The 18,167-nt window shown below is 49.1% G+C and overlaps 2 protein-coding genes across 3 annotated transcripts in view; one reads left to right on the top strand and one right to left on the bottom strand.

Annotated features, from left to right (window-relative positions):
- Positions 1 to 627: 627 nt before the first annotated feature.
- Positions 628 to 5,717, bottom strand: HNRNPA1 (heterogeneous nuclear ribonucleoprotein A1). The gene is given in 11 exon segments (XM_075337184.1): positions 628 to 948; positions 1,068 to 1,137; positions 1,274 to 1,444; positions 1,527 to 1,760; positions 2,076 to 2,195; positions 2,757 to 2,788; positions 2,790 to 2,847; positions 2,933 to 3,143; positions 3,219 to 3,365; positions 4,848 to 4,964; positions 5,589 to 5,717. Coding segments are annotated over 10 exon segments (1,170 nt in total). The 5' UTR covers positions 5,604 to 5,717; the 3' UTR covers positions 628 to 948; positions 1,068 to 1,072.
- A 189-nt stretch (positions 5,718 to 5,906) lies between these two features.
- CBX5 (chromobox 5) overlaps positions 5,907 to 18,167 on the top strand; it is a 51,013-nt gene continuing 38,752 nt past the window's right edge. The window contains exon 1 of one of the 2 annotated variants that reach the window (XM_075337186.1): positions 5,907 to 6,034. The gene's annotated coding sequence lies outside the window, so the exon portion shown is untranslated. The other variant, XM_075337185.1, reaches the window with a different exon arrangement.

Genomic DNA, 18,167 nt, shown 5'->3' on the forward strand with positions numbered 1-18,167 from the left:
ACCCTGTATAGCTGATGTTACAGAAATAGTACACTTAAGAAAATTCTGTTCTTACCTACGAGCAAGGTAACAAAACTGTCCCTTCTGGCTGGTACTGCACGCTAGGCTTAACATGACGGCTCTGTACTCTGGTCTGCCTCCTTCCGATGTGCTGATGAAGCCCTTTATCTTGCTAGATGTAACATGTGCTCTTATCTTACTGGATGTCAGCTATGCTTAGAAGAAGCCACACTGGTCTGAGCTGGAGAGAGTACATCTTTCTTGCTAGCCGTCATCTTCCAGTGCCACGCTAGCTCACCTTGTATACGATACCACAGGTCTAGCTTCCTTTGTCTCCTGGTATTGCAAATCTCAACATCTGCATCCCTGATTGTGGTGACCCCAATAGCCTCAAGAGGTAATTTTATCTACTACAGGACCCCTCCCCCTCCCAACACTAACAGAATAGCCATCTTGAGGCCTTGGGTCACCCAAGTACACCGGCACAGGCATGTGTACCATTGTTTCTGTAGGACTTGTCTGGATGTGTTAGTCTAGTAGTAGACGTGACACTTTGCCACCTCCCCTTAAACTGCATTGACTTTACCACCTTTATGAAAAAAAAACAAAACAAAAAACTTCTACAGATTTTATAAAAAGGAACAAAAATGGACATTTATTAAAGTCATGATGCAGCGTACAGTGTGAACAGCAAAATTTAAAAGGAAAAAAATTATATATAAAAGTCCTATACAATAAAACCCCACTCCTAGGAATGCTTGACACAAAAAACTCAAAGTCTTCATAGATAAACCATGAACAGTCCTGTGTTTTCCTCACACGTAATTCTGATTTGCTAACATTTCTTCATGTAGCAGCTATGCCCTGCCACAACTGTGCTTGGCTGATTTCAACTTGTGTAGTAACCTGTCGCTTGCCTGGCTCTCCTCTCTTGCTAAGCATAGTTTCCTGTTGAACAATATGGGACACGTATGTTAATCTGCACATACTTTGACATCTGAAATGTAACGGCAGTTTCCTATTCTGCGTGTAGTTAAGGACAAGTTGACAATATCTTCTGAACCTACCTCCGTTAAAACCGTCTGCCGCCACCTCCGTAGTTGCCGCCTCCTCCTCCGCTGCTGCCACCGTAGCCACCTGAGAAAACCCCCCAAGACATTACATGAACAGAAAAAAAATCCAAAATATTACAGACAACTAAAATATGAGGGGGGAAATGCAGAAGCAGAAGTTGTGATCACGGTTATGTGGCAATAAACTAGTCATTACTCACCGCCACCACCTCCACTGCTGCTGCCGCCACCACCATAAGGTCCGGAATTCCTTCCACTGAAGTTGCCTCCTTTCATGGGTCCAAAATTGGAAGAGGACTGGTTATTGTAGCTGCCGAAGTCATTGTAACCGCCACCTCCTCCTCCACCACCACTGTTGCCACCAAAGTTACCTAAAGTAATATGACAAAATAAGCTTAAGAGTCTTGAAAAGCAACAGCAAAGATCTAGTCAAATATCAGTACCCCTACGTACCATTGCCTCCACCATATCCACCACCGCCGCTTCCTCCTCCGTTGTTGTAGCCATCATAGCCTCCGCTGTTTCCTCCTCCATATCCACCACCTTGGCTGCCTCCATAGCCTCCTTGATTTCCACCATATCCGCGATTGCCACCGCCATAAGGTGGGCTGTTGCCATATCCACCGTCATTACCAAACCCATTATTGTAGTTATCACCTCCGTATCCTCCGCGTCCACTAAATCCACCTAGAAACAGACAGACGTACCCTTTAAATCTTGGAACAGAATTACGTACTTTCCAACAGGATCACCCTGTTGCAGATTTTATTGCAGAAAGTTATGATCTGTCGCATGTTCTATGCGCTGCAAACTGAGAAAGTCACAGAAGTTCTTTGCAGCATGTGAAGGAGACAAATCTCTCACCATGGTGCTATGGAAATAAATGGAATTTTCTGCACGAGTGCTACATTTTTTTCTCCTGTGGAAAGTACCACAAGAGTAAATGAGGAAGGGGGGGGGGGGGGGGAGCCTGCAAACAAGCAGCAGAGTCAGGATACTTACCACCACCGCCGCCACCACCACCACCCCTGCTGCCGAAGTTGCCTCCACGTCCTCCTCCATAGTTATCATTCCCACCAAAGTTGCCACCACGTCCACCGAAGTTTCCACCACTTCCGCGTCCTAATTAATAACATAGTAGATTAGCAAGACTGTTGATTCAGCTGAAAGACCTTCAATTTCCTATTAAGATATGGTTACACTTTCACTTGAAATGTTTGGTCTGTTTGCACATTTGGACAAACTAGGAATATTTCAATGGGACCGTTAAGGTAGACCAAAAAACAAAAAAAAAAAAAAAACAAAAACGGTCCAGGCATACTTTTATGCAGTGCGCCTTTGGCTTTAAAGGAAATCTGTCACCAGGTTTTTGTTCCCCAATCTGAGAGCAGCGTGAGGTGGGGACTGACCCAGATTCTAGCAATGTGTCAGTTACTGAGCCGTTTGATTTTTTATCAAAATGACAGCAATGTTTTATCTGCTGCAGATCTAGCAGATACAGATTTCATGAATATGCTGGACGACCTGGCAGCACGCCAAGTAGTCCTGTAATAAATGCACCAACAGCCCACCTGATCGAATAGTATGGGGGTGTAATAGGCTGCTGACTGGGTTGCCCACAATACATGAGACAGAACTTAAACGCTGATCCAACAAAGTACCCAAGCCTGTCCGATAACTCACCTCTCTGGCTGGAGGAGGCTGCCGCCATTTCTCTTGGACAGGGCCTTCCTTACTTCACAGTTGTGATCATTGATTGTGTGATATTTCTGAACTATAAGATGGGAAGTGTCAGGTAAGCCACAAATCCTCAAATAAACCAATATAAAGTAAAGTTATGGAAAAACAGCGGCACTTACTAACAATCTTGTCAACTGAATCATGGTCTTCAAAGGTGATAAAAGCAAATCCTCTTTTCTTGCCGTTGGCCCGGTCTGTCATTATCTCCACCACTTCGATCTTCCCATACTTCTCAAAGTAGTCTCTCAAATGATGTTCCTCTGTGTCCTCCTTTATACCTCCAACAAAGATCTTCTTCACGGTGAGGTGTGCTCCAGGCCGCTGAGAGTCCTAGAAAACACCCGTCTTGTTAGATCAAGCAGCAGAAGACGTAATTCAGAGATTGAGTTTGAAGATAGCAGTTACCTCTCTGGAAACAGCACGCTTAGGTTCCACTACACGACCATCAACACGGTGAGGCCTGGCATCCATAGCCGCATCAACCTCTTCTGCCGACATGTATGTGACAAAGCCAAAGCCACGAGATCGCTTCGAGTTTGGATCCCTCATCACCTAAAAAACACCAATATGTAGGTTAAATGCATAAAAAAGGCAGTGATAAGTAAAGGGGAGGGGTGTCCGGTCTAGAAAACATCTGTAGGACATTCTATGCCAACATCAGAGCCCATCCTTATAGACACCAAACCATTAGAGCAGAAGATACAAGGACAGTACCAAAGTCACTAATTCAGGTAAGCCTTTCTATAAGTTTCCAAACCTAATTCACGTTAAAAAAAAAAAAAAAGGCCTAGACAGACATCAAATCAGCACTTACATAGGCTACAGCCTTCTCTGCTCCCTTTATCTCAATACCTTCGATCAGCAACCCCCAGCTGTTACAATGGCTCCCAGCAGGTAAAAATAGGAAAGTGTTGTAATACATTGTTTTTTCCTAAATCTTGCTAATATGGGCCTCACCACACATTATTATCTTATTTCAGCAATATTACCTTTTATCGTGCTCTAGCAGCACTTCATTGCTGGCTCCAGCTCTGATGGGGTTAATCTCTCCTGACTACCTGGATTTAGTTATGCAACTCCCATAATCCTTTGCAGTGGCACCCTGTGCTCTTGCTAATCCTCCCACCCCTGTGCGTTAACACTCACCCAACAGACATGACTCCTACTCTCGCTCCTGCTGCAGGCCCCACACACAGCTGCAGAATGGTAAGTGAACCCTCCTCTCCTCATGCTCGGCTGTGATGTGGGGTGATGACCGCCCACAGCCCAGTCTAAGGATCAAGAGGCAGCTGCAGCTCCTGATGTAGTCAACTTTCAGAGCTCAGAAGTTGACGGGACATCAGCGGATGCCAGAGACAACACCCGGGGTCATGTGACCAGCAGTGAGCGAGGAGGATCGTGCCGCTCAGTGCCAAAACTGGAAACCGAAGGCAATTAAGATGACTGAAATAGTAAGTTACACTGATACACCCCCCAGCAGCATTCTCTGACAGCAGAAGGCCACAAAGCAGCTGGTTGGGCATGTTGGGAGCTGTAGTTTCACAACAGCTGTTGCACTGAAGGTTACTGTGCCCTGATCTGTATAGTAATAGCAGCTGTGGATTGCAGCAATGTACAGTGAGGAGTGAGCACTACCACGCTTGGGTACTCATTAAGAGCAGTCGGACGCTCAGGTGGGCACGGCTCAAGTATAATGGAAATCAATGAGTAACTCAAACACTTCTGGAAGATTTCCTTGGAAATAAATCATGATTCCCCATTGATTTCCATTATACTTGGGTCACAGCCATCCGAGCGTCCAACTGCTTATTATGGGGACAAAGCACCTGAGCATGGTGGAGCACGCTCATCTCGTCACAGGCACTTCTGAGTATTTTCATTGTCTACATAGAAGAGTTAAGCTGGAATATCCCTTTCAGGTAGGGACAGGTGTATCCTGATCTTAAGAACATGCAATAGAGGACATAATGGCAGCCGAGTCCAGGAAATAGCACCGCGACCACGCCCGATACGCTTAATCCCAGCTCCACTCACCACACAGTCTGTAAGGGTGCCCCATTGTTCAAAGTGATTGCGGAGACTGTCGTCTGTGGTTTCGAAGCTCAGGCCCCCGATGAAGAGCTTGCGGAGTTGCTCGGGCTCCTTTGGTGACTGAAATAAATAAGGACCTCTTATACAATAGGACGGGAAAGACTGCAACCAATGAGAGCACTGGACACAGTGCAGGGCCACATAAGAACCAATCAGAACGCGGCTCTCTTAATCAGCTCCCACTCTGATTGGCCATATCCCGCGGCCTTCACACGTCCTTGCTCCCTCTCACCAGCTCCCTACGGGAGAGGGGAAAAAATGGGAGCGAACACCACCGGCTCGGGGTATGGAGAGGAGGAGGAGGCCGCAGGATAAAGGAGGAGGCGCGGGATGCAGGAGGAGGCCGCAGCGCACGTGGAGGCGGCGACGACGACTAGGCCGCACAAGATGGCGGCAGACAAAGCCGGCCCACACTCCTGCTGACTCACCCTCACCGGGGCCTCACTCCGCACCCAAAGATACGAGCACGAGATATAAAACTATAATATACACATCTTATGAAAATACACTAAAATTAAAAATTATAAATCTATACAAATTGAAAAAAAAAAAAAATAAATTTTTAGCGTCCGCGCTGAAGACGCCCATAGAGCGGATCACAGAGACATGAAAGCCGCCGCCGCCGCGTCCCCTACCCAACCGCCGCCGCGTCCCCTACCCAACCGCCGCTCCAGGTAACCTCACCTCAGACTTGTGCATGGCGCCGGTGTTCTGCTGCCTCTCCGACCTGCCGACCAAGGAGAAAGAGCGGACACCTCCTAGAATGGGGGCTAAAACCAGACAAAACCGCTCATGTAGTCCGTCTGGATACGCCCAGCAGTGTCCTCATTGGACGTTATCAGTTTCCGCCATCTGTGAATGGCTAAAGCATAATGCGATCCTTATCTTTGATTGGAGGAGCAACAAGGAGACGCCCCCTCCCTGCAGACAGAAGACCGTACGACACGCCCATTAACTATGCGCAATCTTATTGGTCCGTTGTTAAGTCAATCATTGTTCTCACCGCCCGGCTTTTGTATGGTGTGAAGCTCGCGGTGCGGCCTTGTCTGCCTATGAGTGGAGTGCGCGCCCCGGGGCGGCCTGTGAGAAGCGCTCCACAATAGCACCGGCTGCGGGCTACACAGCTTATTGTAAGCAGACAGTACCGGAGGCGGGAGCAGGGGGAGGTTCTGCGCATGCGCTCCTCGGGTTGTTTTTTGGCGGGTTTGGTCGCTGCGCAGAGTCCTCTCCGGTATCGGTAGTGGCGTTCCGGTGCTGCCGAATTTTACGGTTGTCTTTGGGAAAGGTGAGTTAGCGGCGCGCACGGTCGTTGTGCCCCAGACATAAGCAGACCCTGGACACCCGGCCTCATTCTGGGGCTCCGTCATAGCGGACAGTGCCGGGGACCGTGCGGAGGGGACCAATCACAGGGCGGCAGTGGGGGCGGGGCGCAGCCGGTGCCGGGAGCAAGTACCGAGGCCTGAGGGGGTGGGGGCGGAGCACACGGCGCATCCTAGGCACTACTACTCCCAGCATGGAGCCCGTCAGGGGCGGCTATTGTCCACAGCTTGTCCTCAGTCCTAGCTACTGCAGGGCCCTGGTCTTCACTGTGGGCCCCCTGTACTTTGGTGGTCCTGATGCTGTCGGGATTTCCCCTGTATGGTGATCCTGGCGTTATGGTCTCTGTACTGTAGAAGGGGCCCCCCTGTGCTGTGGTGGTCCCTGTACTGTGCCCCCTCCCCTGTACTGTGGTGGTCCCTGTACTGTGCCCCCCCCACTGTACTGTGGTGGTCCCTGTACAGTGGGACCCCCCCTGTACTGTGGTGGTCCCTGTACAGTGGGGCCCCCCTGTAGTGCGGTGGTCCCTGTACAGTGGGGCCCCCCTGTAGTGCGGTGGTCCCTGTACAGTAGGGCCCCCCTGTAGTGCGGTGGTCCCTGTACAGTAGGGCCCCCCTGTAGTGCGGTGGTCCCTGTACAGTAGGGCCCCCCTGTAGTGCGGTGGTCCCTGTACAGTAGGGCCCCCCTGTAGTGCGGTGGTCCCTGTACAGTAGGGCCCCCCTGTAGTGCGGTGGTCCCTGTACAGTAGGGCCCCCCTGTAGTGCGGTGGTCCCTGTACAGTAGGGCCCCCCTGTAGTGCGGTGGTCCCTGTACAGTAGGGCCCCCCTGTAGTGCGGTGGTCCCTGTACAGTAGGGCCCCCCTGTAGTGCGGTGGTCCCTGTACAGTAGGGCCCCCCTGTAGTGCGGTGGTCCCTGTACAGTAGGGCCCCCCTGTAGTGCGGTGGTCCCTGTACAGTGGGACCCCCCCTGTAGTGCGGTGGTCCCTGTACAGTGGGGCCCTTCTGTAGTGCGGTGATCCCTGTACAGTGGGGCTCCCCTGTAGTGCGGTGGTCCCTGTACAGTAGGGCCCCCTGTAGTGCGGTGGTCCCTGTACAGTGGGACCCCACCTGTAGTGCGGTGGTCCCTGTACAGTGGGACCCCACCTGTAGTGTGGTGGTGCCAGTCAGTCTGGATCGCTGCCCATCGCTGTCCGGTGTAATATGTCATTTCTCCAGAAAGAAAGAGAAATCTGCATGATGCATTTTTATAATTAATCCTAAATGGAAATATCAGGCCGCCTGTCATCCTATGTATAGCTGAGCTGTCTCCAGACTATATAGCTAGAGCTGATGAGGCTGATGTACTTACTGTGGAAACTTTGTCAGGCTTCATTCACACGTCTGTGCAGTCTTTTTTTATTTATTTTTGTTTCTCAGCAGACGTACCGGTATTAGGCTTCGGGGCAGCTTCTCTTCGGATCTGTTTGGGGATCTGTGGAACACGGATACAAATTTTCAGGCTTCTCATTTGCTTCTGTGTTTTGCAAATTTGTTGATCAATTTAAGTAAAAAAAAAAAAAATTCCTGCGTGTTTTTTTTGTTTTTAAAAAAGAAAGGGTTAAAGAACGGACGCAGCTAGGACGACTCAAGCCGAAAAGAAAACGGATGGTGAATGTGACTGGTGGAAGTTTACCTGCCTGATACTGAAAGGAGCATTTTATCATTTTAGCTCTCGCTGGATTCATTAAATGATCATTTTAATTTGAAAATTATAAAGGAAGTTCACCAGCCTCATCAGGTCTAAGTTCTATTATAAAGTATGCCATTTGAATTGTGCTGCCTGCTCCCTGCACACGTAACCAAGGTAAACATCGGGTAACTAAGCCCGTGGTTACCCAATATTTACCTTGGTTACGAGCGTTCTCTGCTCTCAGGCGGGGAAGAGAGGAGAGAGAGGGAGGGGGAGATGGGAATGATCACCCGAGGCTGGTTTCTGGGCATGCTCAGTAGAGCAAGCAGGATCCTGTCTATCAGCATGCCAGCATTTGCGTGCTGTTTAGTCAGGATCCAGCGATTTGCAGTATTTGGACACAGCTCAAAAACGCTACAAGTAGCGTTTTTGAAAAAAGTTAAAAAATTGAAAGTCGCTGGTCCTCACTATAACGCACGCAAACGCAGGTGAACGCAGGTTGACGCAAGTCCATTGCAAATGCATTGAAATAAACGCATTTGCATTGGATCCGTTTTTGCGTTAAAAAAAACGTTCATGACGCATGTTAAAAAAACGTAGTGTGAAAGCAGCCTAAGTCTGCCTCTGCCCCCCCATCTGTCTTGGAGATTTTTTTTTTTCTTTTTTTTGCAAATCCTGGCCCAACCATTGGTCTAATGAGCAAAACTACAGTAAGCGTGAGTGCACACGATCAGGATTAGCGACACTTAGGATGCAGAGTGTTTTTGTTGCTTCCAAACCACTGCCTTGTATATTAGATGTACAGTGAATGGGTTTTATAGAAATCCCATGCCCAATGTGTTTGTTTTCCATGCAGCGTAAACTGACATTCGGCACAGCCTTCTGATCCACAGCATGTCAATTTGTTCTTGCAGAGGCACAAGTGTTATTAGCAGAGCGAAGGCAGTGAAGTCCACAGCACCCGAATCCTGATTGTGGGCACGGGCAGCTGCAGGCTCCCTCAGAGAACACTAGCATCTCCGCAAGAGGACTGACACTGCGTCTAGACCACAGCATCTCCTGATTGTGTGCACATGAGCTTTGTGGATCTGATGTAGAGTTTCCAGGAATGTTCTGTGCCCCCTTTTATAGCAGATCGCAAAAAACTTTGAAATAAAGAATTTTAGGACGTTCTGGGAACCCTATAGCCATATACAGTGGAACCTTGGCTTACGAGAACAATCCGTTCTGGCAGTGTGCTTGTAAACCAAGTTACTCGTCTAGCAAAGCAAGATTTCCTCTAGGAAATAATGCAAGCTCAGACAATTCGTTCCACAACTTGTTCAATGTCCCATCCTGGTCCCCTATTGTGCCATTCCACACACGTACAAACACAAATGCATACATATTATGCTCACCTTACCTTCCGTTCCATCGCCGGCCTCCTGGTTCTTGTAGTTCACCGGTACAGTATGTGTATCAGGTAACCGATGCCGGATGACGTCAAAGGCAGGAGCTGCTTGCTTCTGATTGGCCAGTGCGCTACCTTTGAGTAGCGGCTGACAGCGGAAGTTCCTCCATCGTCGCAATGGTTACCGTATACACATCCTGTACTGGCGAACTGCAAGAACCATGAGGCCGGCGATGGAAAGTAAGGTGAGCATATGTGTGTGCGCGCGTTTTTGTGTGGACTGCGAGAGCGGGTCAGAGCGCGGTGAAAGTACGGAACCGGAAGTGTGTGTGGTGAGGATTTGCTCGTAAACTGAGTTACAAATTTACGGCACGCTTTGCTCGTATAGCGAAATACTCGCACACCAAGTTATTCGTAAACTGAGGTTCCAATGTATAACCATCTGACAAACAAATAGCGGGGATGATTTAGGAAAGCCTGCAGGGGGTTGGACACGATGGCCCTTGAGGTCCCTTCCAAATCTACCATTCTATGAACCAGCACAGCAGGAGTGATTCCTATGGGGAACGCCTCCTGTTCTGGGTCAAGATCACTCTCTGCTGGGTTCTATCTAAAAGAACAATATTACAGCGTTGTAGTTCTCTCCACTTCAATGGGCGTTCTCACCTTAGACACTCGGAGCACAGGGCGCAAGGCACATTTGTCATAGATGCATGTCCTACTTGTGAGATCACATTTATTTTCAGAACCCCAACCACTTTTCTGCCTGGATGAAGCAGCTGACATCGGCTACACCAAATGAATGGAAAGATAGCCGTGCATGTCTAGCACCACAGATGTAGTCCCTGCCTAGATGTGGCGGTCACCTCTCCAGGCAGGATAGTCAGGGGACTGCAGTTGTGGAGATCTGTAGTTTCATGACACATAAAGTGGATATTTTATGAATATTTACAGTGGCCACATCCCTCTTCTGCCACAAAGGGGCAGAGCCTAGCAAAGGAAACAATTATTATTTACATTTCTTTTCCTATTGGGATCCATTCCTGTCTTGTCAAGAGGTAAATAGTAGTGATGCGGGAGCACTACCATGCATTTGTTTGGAAGTTCTTCGGGAAAAATGCTCGAGTTCTTCATTGACTTCCATTGTGCTCTTCGTCCGACTCCTTGTTTCGAATACTGAGCACCAAGCATGGTAGTGCTCGCTCATCACTAGTAATTGGGTATGATCATTAGATTAGATTGATGCCATACACAGTCCGTTTTTGATAAGTTCTCTAATTACACAACATTCATGTTAAACTGCTGGACTAATAATAATGACCTACCTGTAGTATAAACCGTCCACATAACAGTAGGGATCTGACCCCCGACACCACCCTTGATCAGCTGATCTCTGCTCCTGCAGGTGTATGTAAGCTCATGCACGGGGAGGATATCACCACTTTGTACACTGTTAAGTAGCGAGTACTATGGTTTATCTTCCTTTCAAGTAAATATGAGATCAGCTGTTCCAGTCACTTACATCGGACTACTGCTGGACCGGGTGCAGCTCATCCGTGGCGGCTCTTGATCCTGGTCACCCACTCATCTCATATTGATGACCTACCCTAAGTGAGTCCTGGACAACAATTTAAGTTTTTCAAGACTTCTTTCTGACTCTTGTACTTTTTGCACTTCCATGTGTCGCAGTCTGTGATGCAGACACTGGTCGTGGTCCCATTACTTGAACTCTACAGTCTCATTGGAAGGAGACGCAAGGCAAACCAATCTGTGAATGTGGTGTCATTCAGATAAAGGGCTTGTCTTATGTGGATTACACAAAATACAACATGAAGTATCTCAGCTGCCCCATGTTTATTTTATGCTGGGCATTATCTGATGGTTCTGTGCAGCGATGGACACCATCTCCATCAACTCACACACAGGAGTCTAGTTAAGCAAAAGCCAGTTATCCTATCGGCGTGTTATAGAGGAGAGACAAACTGGAGAATGTACAAACTCAATGTAGATTTTGCTTTTGGACGGATTTGTTGCGCAATGTTACTCTGTTAAAGGGAAGGTGTCGCGGTTTTTTATTTTTGTATTAAAAATAGTGATTATGAAATCAAGTATTTCTAATACAAAATGAAAATCGCAGCTTATTTAGTTTTTATGTAATTCTTATTTTACTGGAGGCACTGGGGGCTGCCATGCTGGATTTGCTGTGTGTGTAACGACAGTAACTCCTTCCTTTATGGCAGCCCCTGTGCATAGACTCTGATAGTCGGGGTCCGACCCCATGAAGTACGTTACAGTGGGCATCTGCTGTGACCTGGACGCGCCCCCTGGGCTGTCCAGAACACAACAGAGGGAGGAGTTCAGCGCCATGATTGTGGAGCTCACAGCGTGTGCTGTTTGCTCCACTTTACCCCTGTCACCCGCCGGGATGTGTGAGTACGGGTCCCCTCCCCTCGTTACTGTCTCCGATGACATCCCATCCCTCCGTTTTCCCCAGCCCCTGCTCTGCCCCAGCTACTGACGCCGCCCCTCCCCCCGCCGTTACCGTCTCCAATGACACCCCCCTCCCTCCGTTCTCCCAAGTCCCCACTCTGCCCGCCGCCGCCGCAGCTCCCCCAGCTCTGCCCGCCGCCGCTGCTGTGTGTGTGTGTCACAAGGTCCCCATCAGGGGTGATTGTGAGTGTGTGTCGGCGCTTGCGATGCTGTGCAGTGAGCTTCCAGGACCTGCGAGAGGATCACATGGGAAGCATGTGATATCTCCGGATGTTGTGAGTGTGTGCGCGCGATTGTACAGGTATGTGCGATATCGTGAGTGTATGCGATCGGATGTGTGAGTGTATGCGATCGGATGTGTGAAATGTCAGACGGACGCAGGGGAGGATGGCATGCAGCACAGCTGCCTGGAGCGCCCACCGGAGGTCACAGGGAGGAATGATGTGAAAGGTGTGTGTTTAGCACAAGGTCCCCATCAGGGGTGATTGTGTGTGTGTGTGGCACAAGGTCCCCATCAGGGTTGATTGTGTGTGTGGCACAAGGTCCCCATCAGGGTTGATTGTGTGTGTGGCACAAGGTCCCCATCAGGGGCGATTGTGTGTGTGTGTGTGTGGCACAAGGTCCCCATCAGGGGTTATTGTCTGTGTGTGGCACAAGGACCCCATCAGGGGTTATTGTCTGTGTGTGGCACAAGGACCCCATCAGGGGTTATTGTCTGTGTGTGGCACAAGGTCCCCATCAGGGGTGATTGTGTGTGTGTGTGGCACAAGGTCCCCATCAGGGGTGATTGTGTGTGTGTGTGTGTGTGTGTGTGTGTGTGTGTGTGTGTGTGGGGCACAAGGTCCCCATCAGGGGTGATTGTGTGCGTGTGTGTGGCACAAGGTCCCCATCAGGGGTGATTGTGTGTGTGTGTGTGTGGCACAAGGTCCCCATCAGGGGTGATTGTGTGTGTGTGTGTGTGTGTGTGTGTGTGTGTGGCACAAGGTCCCCATCAGGGGTGATTGTGTGTGTGTGTGTGGCACAAGGTCCCCATCAGGGGTGATTTTGTGTGTGTGTGTGTGTGTGTGGCACAAGGTCCCCATCAGGGGTGATTTTGTGTGTGTGTGTGTGTGGCACAAGGTCCCCATCAGGGGTGATTGTGTGTATGTGTGTGTGTGTGTGTGTGTGTGTGTAGCACAAGGTCCCCATCAGGGGTGATTTTGTGTGTGTGTGGCACAAGGTCCCCATCAGGGGTGATTGTGTGTGTGTGTGTGTGGCACAAGGTCCCCATCAGGGGAGATTGTGTGTGTGTGTGTGTGTGTGTGTGTGGCACAAGGTCCCAATCAGGGGTGATTGTGTGTATGTGTGTGTGTGTGTAGCACAAGGTCCCCATCAGGGGTGATTGTGTGTGTGTGTGGCACAAGGTCCCCATCAGGGGTGATTGTGTGTGTGTGGCACAAGGTCCCCATCAGGGGTGATTGTGTGTGTGTGTGGCACAAGGTCCCCATCAGGGGTTATTGTGTGTGTGCGGCACAAGGTCCCCATCAGGGGTTATTGTGTGTGTGTGTGTGTGTGTGTGTGTGTGTGTGTGGCACAAGGTCCCCATCAGGGGTGATTCTGTGTGTGTGTGGCACAAGGTCCCCATCAGGGGTGATTGTGTGTGTGTGTGTGTGGCACAAGGTCCCCATCAGGGGTGATTGTGTGTGTGTGTGGCCACAAGGTCCCCATCAGGGGTGATTGTGTGTGTGTGTGTGTGTGTGTGTGTGTGTGTGTGTGTGTGTGTGGCACAAGGTCCCCATCAGGGGAGATTTTGTGTGTGTGTGTGTGTGTGTGTGTGTGTGGCACAAGGTCCCAATCAGGGGTGATTGTGTGTATGTGTGTGTGTGTGTAGCACAAGGTCCCCATCAGGGGTGATTGTGTGTATGTGGCACAAGGTCCCCATCAGGGGTGATTGTGTGTGTGTGTGGCACAAGGTCCCCATCAGGGGTTATTGTGTGTGTGCGGCACAAGGTCCCCATCAGGGGTTATTGTGTGTGTGTGTGTGTGTGTGTGTGTGTATGTGTGGGGCACAAGGTCCCCATCAGGGGTGATTGTGTGTGTGTGTGTGGCACAAGGTCCCCATCAGGGGTGATTGTGTGTGTGTGTGTGGCACAAGGTCCCCATCAGGGGTGATTGTGTGTGTGTGTGGCACAAGGTCCCCATCAGGGGTGATTGTGTGTGTGTGTGTGTGGCCACAAGGTCCCCATCAGGGGTGATTGTGTGTGTGTGTGTGTGTGTGTGTGTGTGTGTGTGTGTGGCCACAAGGTCCCCATCAGGGGTGATTGTGTGTGTGTGGCACGAGGTCCCCATCAGGGGTTATTGTGTGTGTGTGGCACAAGGTCCCCATCAGGGGTTATTGTGTGTGTGTGGCACAAGGTCCCCATCAGGGGTTATTGTGTGTGTGTGTGTGTGGCACAAGGTCCCCATCAGGGGTTATTGTGTGTGTGTGCGTGTGGCACAAGGTCCCCATCAGGGGTTATTGTGCGTGTGGCACAAGGTCCCCATCAGGGGTGATTGTGTGTGTGTGTGGCACAATGTACCCCATCAGGGGTGATTGTGTGTGTGTGTGTGTGTGTGGTAGTGATGGGTAGTTCGTGAGTGAGTAGTTCAAAATGAACTACTCCTCAGAGTGAACTAGTTCATCTAGTCACCATCCTGACAGAGATTAGTTCATTATGAACTAAACAGAAAGTGGGAGGAGACAGAGATCCACTACAGCTCCAGGAGGCTCCTGCTCTCACACTGGCTCTATATAACTCCGGATGCTGGAAAAGGAGGTAGTAAAACACTAGATCACACATCAAATACAAATAGTAATAATAAAAACTGAAATTGCAGAGTAGACAAGACACTGCTCATATGTGTGTATGAGAGAGTGTGTTTCTGTGTGTGTTTCTGGGCTCAGTGAGATGCATCAGACTGAACTAGGCTGCTCTGATTCATTCTCAATACAACATTTAGTTCAGCAGCTCATATAGTTCATTTAGTTCACAGGTCACATGATGCATTTCCTGTCAGCTCCTCCAGAGAGATACTGAACTAAATGAACTAATCTTTTGAACTAAACAGCAGTGGGAGTAGACAGTGATCCTCTACAGCTCCAGGAGGCTCCTGCTCTCACACTGGCTCCTTATAGCTCCTGATGCTGGAAAAGAAGGTAGTAAAACACTAGACCACACATCAAATACAAATAGAATAATAATAATAATAATAATAATAATAATAATAATAATAAAAACTGAAATTGCAGAGTAGACAGACACAGCTCATATGTGTGTATGAGAGAGAGTGGTTCTGTGTGTTTCATGCCCCTCACCTGTCTGTGTGATAGGATCACCCTCTTGTAGAGGAGCAGCCTCCTGTGGCCTAGATCAGTCTTGCTAAAATCTTTACCACTGGCTCATGTTGTGTTCTGAAAATGGTGGCTGCTGAACTGCTTCTCAGCTCACTCATACACATTCATTATGAGCCAGTACTCTACACTACCACAGGGGGCGCTGCTGGGCTCCTCATACACATTCATTATGGGTCAGTACTCTACACTACCACAGGGGGCGCTGCTGGGCTCCTCATACACATTCATTATGGGTCAGTACTCTACACTACCACAGGGGGCGCTGCTGGGCTCCTCATACACATTCATTATGAGTCAGTACTCTACACTACCACAGGTGGCGCTGCTGGGCTCCTCATACACATTCATTATGGGTCAGTACTCTACACTACCACAGGGGGCGCTGCTGGGCTCCTCATACACATTCATTATGGGTCAGTACTCTACACTACCACAGGTGGCGCTGCTGGGCTCCTCATACACATTCATTATGGGTCAGTACTCTACACTACCACAGGGGGCGCTGCTGGGCTCCTCATACACATTCATTATGGGTCAGTACTCTACACTACCACAGGGGGCGCTGCTGGGCTCCTCATACACATTCATTATGGGTCAGTACTCTACACTACCACAGGTGGCGCTGCTGGGCTCCTCATACACATTCATTATGAGTCAGTACTCTACACTACCACAGGGGGCGCTGCTGGGCTCCTCATACACATTCATTATGAGACAGTACTCTACACTACCACAGGGGGCGCTGCTGGGCTCCCTCATACACATTCATTATGGGTCAGTACTCTACACTACCACAGGTGGCGCTGCTGGGCTCCTCATACACATTCATTATGAGTCAGTACTCTACACTACCACAGGGGGCGCTGCTGGGCTCCTCATACACATTCATTATGAGACAGTACTCTACACTACCACAGGGGGCGCTGCTGGGCTCCCTCATACACATTCATTATGAGACAGTACTCTACACTACCACAGGGGGCGCTGCTGGGCTCCCTCATACACATTCATTATGAGTCAGTACTCTACACTACCACAGGGGGCGCTGCTGGGCTCCTCATACACATTCATTATGAGTCAGTACTCTACACTACCACATGGGGCGCTGCTGGGCTCCCTCATACACATTCATTATGAGTCAGTACTCTACACTACCACATGGGGCGCTGCTGGGCTCCTCATACACATTCATTATGAGACAGTACTCTACACTACCACAGGGGGCGCTGCTGGGCTCAGTGAGATGCATCAGACTGAACTAGACTGTCCTGATTCATTCTCAATACAACATTTAGTTCAGCAGCTCATATAGTTCATTTAGTTCACAGGTCACATGATGCATTTCCTATCAGCTCCTCCAGAGAAATACTGAACTAAATGAACTAAATGAACTAATCTTTTGAACTAATCTTTTCAGTGAACTAGTTCATGGTGAACTAATCACCAAAATGAACTAGATTTCCCATCACTAGTGTGTGGCACAAGGTCCCCATCAGGGGTGATTGTGTGTGTGTGTGTGTGTGTGTGTGGCACAATGTACCCCATCAGGGGTGATTGTGTGTGTGTGTGTGTGGCACAAGGTCCCCATCAGGGGTGATTGTGTGTGTGTGTGTGTGTGTGTGTGCGCCACTGCATGTGAGTACCTGTGTGTGTACCGGTGATACTGTCTGCAGGGTTGTGTATCTAATCCTCTCCTGTGTGATACTGTCTGTACGGCTGTGTATCTAATCCTGTCGTGTGATACTGTCTGCTGAGCTGTGTATCTAATTCTGTCGTGTGATATTGTCTGCTGAGCCGTGTATCTAATCCTATGTTGTCTGATACGGTCTGCAGGGCTGTGTATCTAATCCTCTCCTGTGTGATTCTGTCTGCTGAGCTGTGTATCTAATCCTATCCTGTGTGATACTCCTGCTGTCCTTGGTGACACTTTAGACATTTCTGGTCACCAGGAAAATGGCTGTGCATTGTGTCCTTACATGTCATTCTCTGTTATCTGTTGTAAACACTCAGATTAGGAGGGGGGAGGCGTGCCACCACACACAGGAGAGAAGACTCCGCCCACTTTACGGCAGGCTGTAATCTGAGCTTTTTATACAGTGGAAATTCAGTTGGATTTCAGCAGCTGCTCCCCCTAGTGTTTAACAGTGGAAAATATCAAACTTTTTTTTTTTTTTTTTTTTTTTTTTATATTTTGCACAATTAAAAAAAAAAAAAAGTAATATTTAAACAAAACATTTAAACATTATTACTTTACATTTTTTCAGTTATTTTTTTTTTTTTTTGACGATACCTCTCCTTTAAAGGGCACCTGTGAGGTGCAATATGCCCCCAGAGCCACAAGCAGTTGTGGGTGTATATTGCTAATCCCTGCCTAACCGTCCCTGTGTACACTATCATAGATAAAGAGATCTTTAGAAAAAGTATTTCCAAAGCTCTTATATCATATGCTAATGAGCGAGGGGACTAATCCCCTGGGCATTGCTTCCCTTGCTTTTCACCTCCATTAGCATGTTAGTACGCCCCTGTGGGTGTGCTAACATGCTAATGATGTGCAGCGTCAGAGGATGATCTCACTCACCTTTCCGCCGCCATTGCCGCTTGATGCTGGATTTCAGCTCAGTGCGCATGACCTCGGAGTTTGGGTCATGCGCAGTATGAAGTCGGGTGTACATGTCCTGGCTTCAAACTGAAGTAGTGCGCATGACCCAAACTCTGGGGTAACGCACACTGAGGCTACGTGCGCACGTTGCGTACTAGCCCTGCAGAAATTTCTGCAGCGATCTGAAGAGCACATGTGCGCTTTAGATCGCTGCAGAAATGTCCGTAGTGAGCGCCGATTCCATGCGCTCTGCCTGCAGCTCCTGCCATAGACAGAGCAGGAGCTGCCGGCAAAGCGCAGGAAAGAAGTGACATGTCACTTCTTTTTGCGCAGCGCTTCGGCAGTAGCCGAAGCGCTGCGCTCTGAGACGCCACGTGCGCACGGCCCCTGCACAATCTCCATAGACTGTGCAGGGGACGCAGGACG

The sequence above is a fragment of the Anomaloglossus baeobatrachus genome, chromosome 2 (assembly GCF_048569485.1).
Source record: "Anomaloglossus baeobatrachus isolate aAnoBae1 chromosome 2, aAnoBae1.hap1, whole genome shotgun sequence".
Lineage (NCBI taxonomy): Eukaryota > Metazoa > Chordata > Amphibia > Anura > Aromobatidae > Anomaloglossus > Anomaloglossus baeobatrachus.